Below are 13,111 nucleotides of genomic sequence, written 5' to 3' on the forward strand. Positions count from 1 at the left end.
AATAAAAAGAAAATATCAGTTTGCAAACAACTGATACTTGTAAATAAATACGCTACAGAATCCAATCTGGCCAGAGATATTGCTACATTACAAAAATATTTATGTACTTGTGTATATACTAAAAATGTAAACAGATACTTGGTATAATATATAGTTATGTAATAAGTCAAATTTTTACTAAAACTATATCCAGAAAACTTTGTATTCAAATAACTTACAAAAAAAAAATATATATATATATGACATAAAACTTGCCACACGTTTCTTTACACAGACGGCGCAAAGCATAACAGCGGCATTCATATAAATGAGCTATATGTAAAACTGTACAGCGATATAATCATGCTGGTTAGAGCCTCAGACTGAGCTCTAATGTGCAGATAACAGACCTAAAAACACATTACAGGAGGTCACTGTAGGAGAAGCCTATATGGGCAATGTGATGGCAGAGATTACCAGCTGTTATGCTGAAGGATGAGACAGTCACTAGCAGCAAAACAAATTGATTCCCTTTGCAATACAATGCTCTCTCCACAGGCGTAATTGGAGCAATGATGTACAGCCGATTAGGGACGATGCACCCCAGTTGCACATCACTAAGCCCCGTGAGAGATGCTCATTCCTAAACAAGTCTGATCGGCAGGGAAACCGTTGAACCTCGCAGTCTCGCCGTGTTCGCCAAGCGTCACAGTGAGTGCTTAGCTGCCAGATGTGTGAATTCTTCACTAATTGAAAAGAAAATGTATCCAAACCCAGCTAACGCGTTTCCTTGCCTCCCAGCAACTTCCTCAGCAGTAAATGAATGGTTGCAAGACCCTGGTGTCGAAGCTGGGAAATTGGCTGAGACAATATCAGTTTAAAATTGAATGGCGGCGACGCCATCTTGCGACTGGCCGCAAGACGCAATCTTGGAAATGAAATCGTAAGACGCCATTTTGTGAATGGCCGCCCAAGCGCCATTTTAGATAAACTCACAAGTACATATGGCGAGATTACTATTAGCACCATGCGATTGCATTTTTCATCATTTCTCATATACACAGTAATACGCACAATTGCGCTGTTAACTAGTCGCATATTAGCGAATGCATAAGATAAAACACCGTTTAGTAGCTAAATGCGCACGCATCCGCACCAAGTTAACTAGCGTCTTTATATCAAACCCCGCATACTCACACATTACATATTCGCATACAAGGTTTCATAAGCTTTAAGGTATAAGATTTAAGTTTGTTCATTTAGTATAAATGCTGTGAAATAAAGATTGTTTGGTAACAAAAGTTTTATACATGCTAAGTAAGCAGTGTTTGGTTTTGTACTGATGCGTACTCTTTCCACAGTATTCCGGTGATATCGGTGGGGAGATCGCATCATGCATTCTCGAGTTATTGATCGCAGAGACTTCAAGCAACAAAATGTATATTATATAAATAACTGTTAGGATGTTGCATGTGGCGGGAATCTAGGGACCCTCAGTTGTTGGAGGCTGGGTTGTGTCTATTTGAATCAGCCTGTTAAATGCTCTGTAACAGATGGACCCCGCCCCCCTTGGGAACCAATAGCATCAGCAACAAACTTCCCTATTGTGTTGTCTATTCCTGGGGGGTATAAATAAGTGTGCTCCAACACTGGGTCTTAGTCTTCGTGCCGAATGCTGATAGACGAGGGGTTTCTTGCTGATGCCTAACATCTGGTCCGGAAGCGCTGCGTATGTATACTGTACTTGGGTCTGTATAATTCCTTTGCGCCGAATTGTGTCTGGATCAATAGCGTGTAACTGACTGTACTTTTACTTGAATAATACCTGTGCTTTGGAACCACAGATTCCAGGTCTTAAGTCTTTATTTACTGTATAAACTGCGTACGCAAATTAGCGTCATTCTTAGAAGGTATAGGCAGGATATTAGAAGGTATAGGCAGGACATTAGAAGGTATAGGAAGGATATTAGAAGGTATAGGAAGGATATTAGAAGGTATAGGCAGGATATTAGAAGGTATAGGCAGGATATTAGAAGGTATAGGCAGGATATTAGAAGGTATAGGCAGGACATTAGAAGGTATAGGAAGGATATTAGAAGGTATAGGCAGGACACTAGAAGGTATAGGAAGGACATTAGAAGGTATAGGCAGGATATTAGAAGGTATAGGAAGGATATTAGAAGGTATAGGAAGGACATTAGAAGGTATAGGCAGGATATTAGAAGGTATAGGCAGGATATTAGAAGGTATAGGAAGGATATTAGAAGGTATAGGAAGGATATTAGAAGGTATAGGCAGGACATTAGAAGGTATAGGCAGGATATAAGAAGGTATAGGCAGGACATTAGAAGGTATAGGAAGGACATTAGAAGGTATAGGCAGGATATTAGAAGGTATAGGAAGGACATTAGAAGGTATAGGAAGGACATTAGAAGGTATAGGAAGGATATTAGAAGGTATAGGCAGGATATTAGAAGGTATAGGCAGGATATTAGAAGGTATAGGAAGGATATTAGAAGGTATAGGCAGGATATTAGAAGGTATAGGAAGGATATTAGAAGGTATAGGCAGGATATTAGAAGGTATAGGAAGGATATTAGAAGGTATAGGCAGGATATTAGAAAGTATAGGAAGGAGTGTATAGAGGTTCTGATCCAGTATCGTTACTGGTATAGTAGTTATTACCCATTCCTAAAATACTAACATTTATTGGTGAATTAACCTCTAAAGTGCCAATCATTTAAACCCAATATGCATATATAAATACCACACTCTTCTAAATAAAAGTAAGCCCATAAAATATAATACAATAGTTAACATATAGCAGTCAAGTAAAACAGGGGATTTTGATAAGAAGAGGGGTTGTTTTATAAAAATGTTTTTGTTTTACTACTAAGGGGTTGTGGGAAGGTATTATATAAGGATTTATGACCACTGGGGGGGATCTATTGACATTGGGGGTTGAGAAGCATTTTTTAAAATAAAATACTTTAATACTGTATATTATGAAATATACTGTTTAAACTTTTTTGAATAATAAAAGAAACCTGACAATTTTTGAGTGGCTTTGTGTGGAAAAAAATAGTCAGTTAAGTGGATAATGTAGTTAATTTCCCAAACCCAGTTCTTAGGAAACTCTAACAGTGCATATGTTCTATGGGCCTGATTCAGAGCCGGACGCTATTTGCGTTCGCTCGTCCAGAAAAAAGGGGTGGCTATTTAAATTAACCGTTCGCTCTTTGCGGTCTGTTGATGCCTCCATGTCTGAACAAGCAAACAAAACATGCGAACGTAATTTTGAAAAAAACGCCCCCTGGCCGCACGCATCATACGTCATGTCCGCTATTTATTAGATTAATCGAGTACATCGGACGGCGTATGAACTGCTCGCTATTCTTGTGGTTGGTTTTTCCTACCACAATCATACGAGCAGTTCTAACTATAAAACAACCAAGTGACGTGATCGATGACGCTGCTTTAGTAATTATGCACACCCATAAAACGCCCGTTTTGACCTTTAGGCACACCTGCGTTCTGATCGCCACTCCCCGTTTTCAAGCACCTTCCCCTGTTACCACCCACAAACGCCTCATTCTGTCACTCAAAATAGCAGGCATTCGCTATTTAGCGAGCACACGATTTTCGGCCGCACTGACTGGTTCGCGCATGCGTATTAAAAACCGTACGCATGCGCAGTTGTGCGAACATCGGTCGGAACGAACGAGCGGCCGCTTACGAGCGGCTCTGAATCAGTCCCTATATTCCTTACTGGTGCACAGGTGTAGTCATTACTGACTAACACACAAGTGGTCCTACTGTAAATTATTTCACTTGCCATTCTGTGAGGGAAACACTGTTTTATAAGGTTAGCTTTCATAAATGTCACTAACGGTCTTTATAAAACATGACTTGTGACTCTTTGAGGTATAATTAAGTGAACTTTATTTTACATTTTTCTAAATGAGCTACAACAATTTAATTTAATTTTGAAATCAAACAAAACAGATCAATTCTGTTATCATTGTGGTATTTCTTTAAAATGTTTTCCTTTATTCAGAGCTTCATCAACTAATAAGAGCCTCTTTTATATATATATGTGTGTATATATATATATATATATATATATATATATAATATATATATATCTAAATATAAAAACCTCTGACTGTTACACTAAATCCTCCATTAAATATGTATTTGAAACTTACTAAATTGACCATATAGAATTTTATGTACCCAGGACCTACAATGAGGACTTTCTAGGCAAGCATGCATTTGAACCCACCACCTTGGTGAATATTTTTTTTTATTTTATAAATAACTATGGGGGAGATGTATAAAGCCTTGGGAAGAGGTAAAGTGGAGAGAGATAAAGTATCAATCAATTTAAGTATCAATCAAACAGCTTCTGTCATTTTTCCAAGCACAGTCTGTAAAATGACAGAAGCTAATTGGTTAGTACTTTATCTCTCTCTTAGGCTTGTTACTTCTCCCCCTATATCTGAAGATGAGCAAAGTTAGTTTCCAAAAATGAATATTTGTGTCATGAACTGTGCAAGTCAATAACATAAAAATCCCACAAGTGTGGTTCCAAATACATCATCAATATATCTGCCATAGAACACCACATTTGCTCAAAGGGACCAGATTGTTACCAACTGGCATAATATTGGGAAATACTGGTACCCATGACAGTGCCCTACGTCTGTAAATAAAAGATGTAATGAGACAAAAAATTATTGTGAGCAAAATAAACAAAATCTCATCCAGGATGAAAGTGCACACACTCTTAAATTTGGTCACATTTCTCCAGAAAACTTTTAACTACTTTCAGAACCACAGCATCAGGTATTTTATAATAAATACATTTACCAGAAGAGAAAATATACAAGAAGGTAAATAGGAACATTTTTTATTTTGAAACAAAGTTAAAATTTTCGGGTCAATGTGACTCTTTACTCACACTAACATTTTTCCAGAACGCAGTTACTTCCTGCGTATTATATATTAAAAGAAGGAAAAAAACAAAAAAAAAAACTTTTTCAGGTTTGGAACTCTGTCTCCACTATACACGAAAAAACACACGACTGGGTAATATACCCCAAAATAGGCTAGAGCATAAAAACATAATACTTTTTGTCATCTGAAAGATAATTATTTTGCTCTTGAACTACTATTCTGTTAACTTTATGGGTAGATTCTACAATGAATAGTTAATTTTCCGTCAGGGAATTCAATGCCCTATTTTCCATCATAGTTAATTCATATCTTTTTTTTTTTTTACATTATTTGTAGATATGGTGAAACACAAGCCTCTAAAACCTCCCATTATTATTTTATAGCAGCACTTTTATAATGAGAGTTGAAGAAATTTGTTCTCAGACTGGAATTGTAAGGGGTAACATCCTGTTCCGTTATCATCTACAATTTTCTCATTTGTAATATTACTAAATTGTGCTAATCGCTGTATATATATATAAAAAAAAAAATAGCCTTATTCTATTATGTACGCCTATGGGATTTTCTTCCCAAATCTATTTTACGGGAGCTTCCGAATCAGTCTCATTTAAACCTATTAAGAGTGGCTTACATTTTTTTATTTTTCAAACTTTTATGTGAGAAATGTCTTATCCGACATCATTTTTTAAAAACAAAACCCCATTAGGTTCAATGAATAATTCAAATAGATTAGGATGGGCAACCGGGGGACACATGAGAGTCCTTTACTAAAAAAAAATTAATGATTATTAAAGATTGTGGAAAGGGTTTGTACTAAGGTCCTGATTCAGAGGCCTCTGAATCAGGGTGGATTTTTTAACAAAAAAATCTGCCTCCAGGCCACTCGCATAGCTGTGGGTGACCACCCACAGCTTGTGTGGGCGGCCTGGCGATGGTCACGATTATCGTGACTATCGGGCTTGTGGATGAGACCCTTGTGGTAGGGTCTCGTCCACCACAAGCTCCAGCGAACTTCCTGCTCTAATAGAGCAGGAAGTTCACTGCTGACAACACGTGCGAGTGAAGTTCTCACTCGCTCCGGGGCTCACGCGTGCGCACTGCCTGACCATCGACCTGCTTGCGAGCGCTATGCGCTCGCGAGCAGGTCTGAATCAGACCCTAAGCCTTGGACAGAGTTAAGTGGAGGAATTGACCAAAGCAACCAATCAGCAACTTTACCAGCCATTCACAGACTTTATTCGCCTACACTCCTGAGGAAGCTGGTAGCTAATACACCAGCGAAACGCGTTGAGAGGACTATTTTTGCATTTATTATCTACTGGATGACTTTTGGACTTCATCATTAAACCCTCCTAACAAGGACTGCGGCGCCACGAGATACCTGGTTGTTTTCCACTTACCTTTTCCATGGATTGGCACTAAGGGTGCTTCTGGAACCCTTGGATTATACACCACAGACTAGCACTAAGGATGCCTAAAGAAACTCTTGGATTACATACCACAGACTGGTAATATCTCACGCTGCTTAATATCATCCTTGGGACACTAAGGAGGGAGTCCTAATCCCAGTATTCAATTTAAGAGAATTACTTTTAGTTGTGCTATTTATTCTGATTCATGATTCAGACTGATATTTTACAGTGTAAATTCCGCAGCTGTATTACTGTCTAATAGGTGATTTATCTACTCATTGAAGTAATTTTTGCAGTATTTTTTTTATATATTTTTACTGTCTATGGAGACATATGTCTAATTAAATGTATTTTTCACTTTTTAATCATAACCGTCCATCTTGGCATATTTATTCACTATTCAATATCAATTTACTTTATTGTATACACTTTTAGCGCTGGTTCCTATACTATTTATATTTTCCTATTTTCTTTGGGGACTGACCATCCCTTTACCAGCTGCTTGATTGACAGCGCGTTAGTTTTATCCATTTATTTATTTTTATAACCAATCAGCTTCTGTCTGTCATTTCAAAGACTTTGCTAGATAAATGACGGTAGCTGATTGGTTGCTTTGACTCCACTTGATACATATCCCGCCTAATTTGATACAGTATAGTACAAATTTCTCACCTTCTTCCCCAGAGTCCAGCAAGTGCTCCCCCAAGTCCGTCCCAAACACCCTTTCCCTCAGGATGCCACGTTGCCGAAGTCGTTGCTTGCTAGGCCGGGAAGCCATGAAACTGCGCAATAACCCCGCAAGCTTCCCGTGCCGCCGGCAGACTGAGGAGAGTGAGAGAGAGAGAGAGAGAGAGAGAGAGAGAGAGAATGAGGGGAGAGACCGACAGTATGGGAGAAGGTGGGAATAGAGACTGGCAGACTGGTGTATGAGATGTGGGATTAGACATAGGAGAGATCTCACCTGGTCTGGGAGAGTTGGAGCCATGGGGAGATGTGATGGCCAATTTTACATCACCTTCTGTGAACAGACAGACAGGTAACACAGGTGCAAAGACAGCATAGCCAAGCCGTACACAGAGACAGCCTAATGGTCAGCCTGCAAAAAGAGACTGCTACATACTTCCAGCACACGGTGGAGACAGCTTTCTGCGAGAGCGCTAACAATACGCACACGTAAGAGACTGGCAACTAATGGACAGACAGCAGGAAGCAAAATAGACAGTATAGTTTCACTGACAGTTTACAGGGCAGTCTCTTCTCACATCATATACAGTATACTGTACGTATAGACAACGTCACCTGCTGCCTGAAATGTCACCCTTCTGATTGTATATACTGTCCTTTAACACAATATAAGCCATAACATGCAGATACTGTATACATATAATTGCATGGAATTACATTTTATTTTATACTGAATAATATATCACCCACCCAAATCTCACTGACTGGACTTCATCCATGTGGCTCATTATAGTACAAAAGTGTACAAGATGAATTCCTGAAATGATGCTTACAGTTGCAGAACTACAACTACCAGCATGCCCTGCTAACCTTAGGAACACAGGTTGCCCAAGCCTGGAGGATTGAAAATATAGAAAAATAATAATACTAATAATAATAATAATAGCACTGTAGGTACTGTATTAATATATAACCCTTTAAGCTCTGAATAACCACAGTTAATACACAAACTCCATTCTTGCAGGTAAATTCTTTCAGGAACTGTGATCTCCTCTACTCTCTGCTACGGTGCATCCCTTCGAGATGTACAAACACTCAAACGTGTGCAACGAGACATCGCAAAGAGCATTTGAAAACGGAAAACTAAGGACAGAAAGTGCCGCAGTGAGACCATGTATGTATAAAGCTTATATACTGTATACAGAGATCCACTGGCAGAGGTCATCATATACAACACTGAGCGGCAGCCACACAGAGCCACTGGCGCAGCAGCCTCGCACCCCAATCTGCGACAAACGCGTGGTATATGAGTGGTTACGATTATGGTTTGGGACACACACACCACCAAGCACCCTCCATACATATAATGACGTCAGTCACTGGTACCTGCAGCTGGGGAGGGGTTCTTATTGTCTGTGATGAGCTGCACACACTCGCTGGGGAAAAAGCCCACCTAGGAAGAAACAGATTCAGATTTTAAATTGGGACTCCACAGCGGACGCGTCTCCTCAGGTCAGAGCATCAGGATTTCAATGATCGTTGGTGAGGAAAAAAAAAAATAGAGACTGCACTAGAAAAATTGGGACACATGCTAGCTCTATCCAGGAGGCAGCCATTTTGTTGTCTGATACCAATTCCTAAAGTCGCAGCCCAGCGTCTCTAGTACACTGTGAGTGGCGTGCGATATTAATAAGACGCTAAATTTAAAGAAAGATATGGTACGCTACCCCTCTTGAAGTTTCTCAGTCGCACCGGGCATTTTGTGCCCCATGGCGGATAGGCGCTAGGCGCATAAGGACACATCTGTAGTTCATGGGAAGAGAAGAAGAATGTGGCTTGTGCCTCACTGGTTCCAAGTGAAATCATTGGCTGCAAAATCTCGTGAACAACCCTTTGTCACACAAAATGGCCGACTCCGCTGTGCTCAAGCAACAGGTGCACTTTGAATATGTTAACAGAAGAACAATTAACATTTACAGTAGAACTGGACTGAATTTGATGAGGCAGAAAGATAGTCATTGATGCCCCCAGCAGCATATATGTGAGGTGCCTAATGTAACTTGGCAATCCATGCGCGCGCAAAATATCTCATAGATGCGGCTTGTACTGTATTTGGTGTAAACATTACTAGGGCGGAGGAATCTATGGCCACGCACACAGACTAGAGTGGAGTAACTGTGCTGACCAAAGAAAGTTATTGGTCCACACAGCCTGAGCCCCATCTGCCCTCAGCATAATCAGCGCTGATGTGCCCACTTTGTAACCACATCTCACCCTCTCTTTGCCCGTGGACACCACTACACCACGGCTCTGTCTCTCTCAAGTGCATCATATGTAAGGCACAACCTTGCTGGATCTCTGGAGGCCTCACCTGGAAGCTGTGTTTCCCTCTCCACCAGCTGGTGTCCTCCCGCGGGGGCATGTCAATGACCGACACTATATCTCCAACCTTTAAGGCAAGGGAAAAAAAAAAATTATTCAACACAAAATCCAAAAAAACAATGGTCATTTAAAAAAAAAAAAAGTAGATATCACAGCATTATCCATACACGGTGCACTCCCTCTACCACAACGCGTTCCTCCGCACAGAATTACATCATACCAGTGGTAGGCTATCTTTAATATGGTGGCAAATAACTTCAACTGTAAGATGACATAGCCCATGTAAGCCAATAAGTTATAAGAAGGTTGGAACGTCATCCATGGGAGTCAGCGAGGAGGCGGCTATACATTATGACCGCTCCCTGCAGAATCGCACAATCCAGAGGGATGATTTGTTGACAAAATATCAACGTAATGCAGGAACTTCCATCTTTGGCCACTGGACAGCATTGCAGGAGGTGGATGACCCATCGTCTTGGCTGAGCAATGAACATGTCAGCTCCCTCTGATACAAGGAGGAACGTACAGACACAGCTCAATGCAGAGTAACACCTATCCATCACATCTATCCACTGTCTATAGATGGCTGCCTAGTCTACCAAAATGTTAGGGAGAATCCTGAATCAGGAGGAGGCCAGGGGGGCAGAAGACTCGCAGACTGCTGAGAGAGCACAATTCCCACAAGGGGGCTCTTCTGCCAGCAAAATGTGCCACTGAGTGGCCAGGTTAAGGCATCATGATGAAATTAGCATCATCCAACACCTTGCCACTCCAATCTGATTACACAAATGGCATTATGTCTTGTCCGCCGATTGCTTGACCAGAGCATGGAATGAAATCCCAAAGGTATATTTCTAGAGGGAGAGAGTAAGAGAGAGAGAGAGAGAACGTAACAAGCCTTAGCATCTAACCTCGAAGGAAAGCTCATCAGGAGCCTGAGCGGTGTAGCGCTTAATAACATGGGCTGCAGCAATGGCCGGCACGTTGATCGAAGCCTCTTCGTTGACTAGAAGCCGGTTACCATGATTATCAATCTAGAGCAGAGAAAATTAAAATGATCATAGAGTGTATGAATCGCTCTCTCAAACTTTACATCAGAAGAAATGAAGGACTGTAATTCAGGTTGGATGTACCACATATCTACCAACACTAGTGATTTGGGGAGAGGAACCGATCCATCCAGATTATGACCTGAATGATCCCAAATCTCACCCTGTAATGGTTTAGCCTCATCCCCTAATCGTGACTGTGTGTGTTACCAGTCATGTCTTGGTTTACATTAGCAGATAGGCTGCTTTCTAATCAACATTGGTTCAGTCAACAACATGCATCCAACATGAGTATGTGATAGCCAATTCAGAAAGTGTATTGACATGCCATCAACTCATATGGTGCACTAAAGACATTTACCTGGCGATTTTATGGGCTGGCAAAAGGTTTAGATCATAAAACAATTAAAGTTCAGTGGGGAGTGGGGCTGTCTCACCTCCATCCAGGTGAGTATAGGGCCACAGTTGATGTTACTGTCCACAATTCCAGAAAGAGCCTTCAAATAGCGAGAGAGTAGTGGAGCCAGGAGCTAAGGACACGGCGTGGTGATTAGATGTTATTCAGAAAATGTAACAATACACGTTATGGTCTGATCATATACACTTACCAGCCCCTGAGATGGCAGTTCACAGCGAGGGGGCAGTTCAAGTAACTGAGAGAAACGCCGGTCAAAAATACAGCGGTGAAGATTTGAGTCCAAGACCTGAAAGTCCTCATAACTACGTAACACAGACCAGGAGCGGCCCTAGAGGGACGAGCAGAAACCAAGGTGAGTTCTGGAACAGGAGGTGTATACAGAAGAGAAGGAGGAGACAGGATGGTGTATACAGAGGAGGAGGAGGAGACAGGATGGTGTATACAGAGGAGGAGGAGGAGACAGGATGGTGTATACAGAGGAGGAGGAGGAGACAGGATGGTGTATACAGAGGAGGAGGAGGAGACAGGATGGTGTGTATACAGAGGAGGAGGAGGAGGAGACAGGATGGTGTATACAGAGGAGGAGGAGACAGGATGGTGTGTATACAGAGGAGGAGGAGGAGGAGACAGGATGGTGTATACAGAGGAGGAGGAGACAGGCTGGTGTATACAGAGGAGGAGGAGGAGGTGACAGGATGGTGTATACAGAGGAGGAGGAGGAGGAGGAGGAGGAGACAGGATGGTGTATACAGAGGAGGAGGAGGAGGAGGAGGAGGAGACAGGATGGTGTATACAGAGGAGGAGGAGGAGGAGGAGGAGGAGGAGGAGGAGGCAGGATGGTGTATACAGAGGAGGAGGAGGAGGAGACAGGATGGTGTATACAGAGGAGGAGGAGGAGGAGGAGGAGGAGGAGGAGACAGGATGGTGTATACAGAGGAGGAGGAGGAGGAGGAGACAGGATGGTGTATACAGAGGAGGAGGAGGAGGAGGAGGAGGAGACAGGATGGTGTATACAGAGGAGGAGGAGGAGGAGGAGGAGGAGGAGGAGGAGGAGACAGGATGGTGTATACAGAGGAGGAGGAGGAGGAGGAGGAGACAGGATGGTGTATACAGAGGAGGAGGAGACAGGATGGTGTATACAGAGGAGGAGGAGACAGGATGGTGTATACAGAGGAGGAGGAGGAGGAGGGACAGGATGGTGTATACAGAGGAGGAGGAGACAGGATGGTGTGTATACAGAGGAGGAGGAGGAGGAGACAGGATGGTGTATACAGAGGAGGAGGAGACAGGCTGGTGTATACAGAGGAGGAGGAGACAGGATAGTGTATACAGAGGAGGAGGAGACAGGATAGTGTATACAGAGGAGGAGGAGGAGGTGACAGGATGGTGTATACAGAGGAGGAGGAGAGGAGGAGGAGGAGGAGGAGACAGGATGGTGTATACAGAGGAGGAGGAGGAGGAGGAGGGACAGGATGGTGTATACAGAGGAGGAGGAGGAGGAGGAGACAGGATGGTGTATACAGAGGAGGAGGAGGAGGAGACAGGATGGTGTATACAGGAGGAGGAGGAGGAGGAGGAGACAGGATGGTGTATACAGAGGAGGAGGAGGAGGAGGAGGAGACAGGATGGTGTATACAGAGGAGGAGGAGGAGGAGGAGGAGGAGGAGGAGACAGGATGGTGTATACAGAGGAGGAGGAGGAGGAGGAGGAGACAGGATGGTGTATACAGAGGAGGAGGAGGAGGAGGAGGAGGAGACAGGATGGTGTATACAGAGGAGGAGGAGGAGGAGGAGGAGAGGATGGTGTATACAGAGGAGGAGGAGGAGACAGGATGGTGTATACAGAGGAGGAGGAGGAGACAGATGTGTATACAGAGGAGGAGGAAGAGGAGACAGGATGGTGTATACAGAGGAGGAGGAGACAGGATGGTGTACAGAGGAGGAGGAGGAGACAGGATGGTGTATACAGAGGAGGAGGAGGAGGAGACAGGATGGTGTATACAGAGGAGGAGGAGGAGACAGGATGGTGTATACAGAGGAGGAGGAGGAGGAGACAGGATGGTGTATACAGAGGAGGAGGAGAGGAGACAGGATGGTGTATACAGAGGAGGAGAGAGAGGATGGGATACAGGGATTGAGTGTATACAGAGGAGGAGGAGACAGGATGGTGTATACAGAGGAAGAGTATACAGTGTGAGATGGTGTATACAGAGGAAGAGTATACAGTGT

General features: G+C 42.7%; 1 protein-coding gene across 4 annotated transcripts in view; it reads right to left on the reverse strand.

The window, feature by feature from the left end:
* Positions 1-13,111, reverse strand: part of ARHGAP33 (Rho GTPase activating protein 33) — a 122,292-nt gene that overhangs the window by 27,968 nt on the left and 81,213 nt on the right. For 2 of the 4 annotated variants that reach the window (XM_088459372.1, XM_088459375.1), the window contains 7 exons: positions 11,074-11,211; positions 10,903-10,995; positions 10,328-10,450; positions 9,406-9,483; positions 8,421-8,487; positions 7,312-7,368; positions 7,023-7,172 (listed from right to left, as the gene is read on the reverse strand). In XM_088459372.1, coding sequence (XP_088315498.1) covers positions 7,023-7,172; positions 7,312-7,368; positions 8,421-8,487; positions 9,406-9,483; positions 10,328-10,450; positions 10,903-10,995; positions 11,074-11,211 — 706 coding nt within the window. The remainder of the gene's footprint in view (positions 1-7,022; positions 7,173-7,311; positions 7,369-8,420; positions 8,488-9,405; positions 9,484-10,327; positions 10,451-10,902; positions 10,996-11,073; positions 11,212-13,111) is intronic. The other 2 variants (XM_088459373.1, XM_088459374.1) reach the window with 2 other exon arrangements.

The sequence above is a fragment of the Taudactylus pleione genome, unplaced genomic scaffold, assembly GCF_031769625.1.
Source record: "Taudactylus pleione unplaced genomic scaffold, aTauple2 ptg000906l, whole genome shotgun sequence".
Classification (NCBI taxonomy): Eukaryota; Metazoa; Chordata; class Amphibia; order Anura; family Myobatrachidae; genus Taudactylus; species Taudactylus pleione.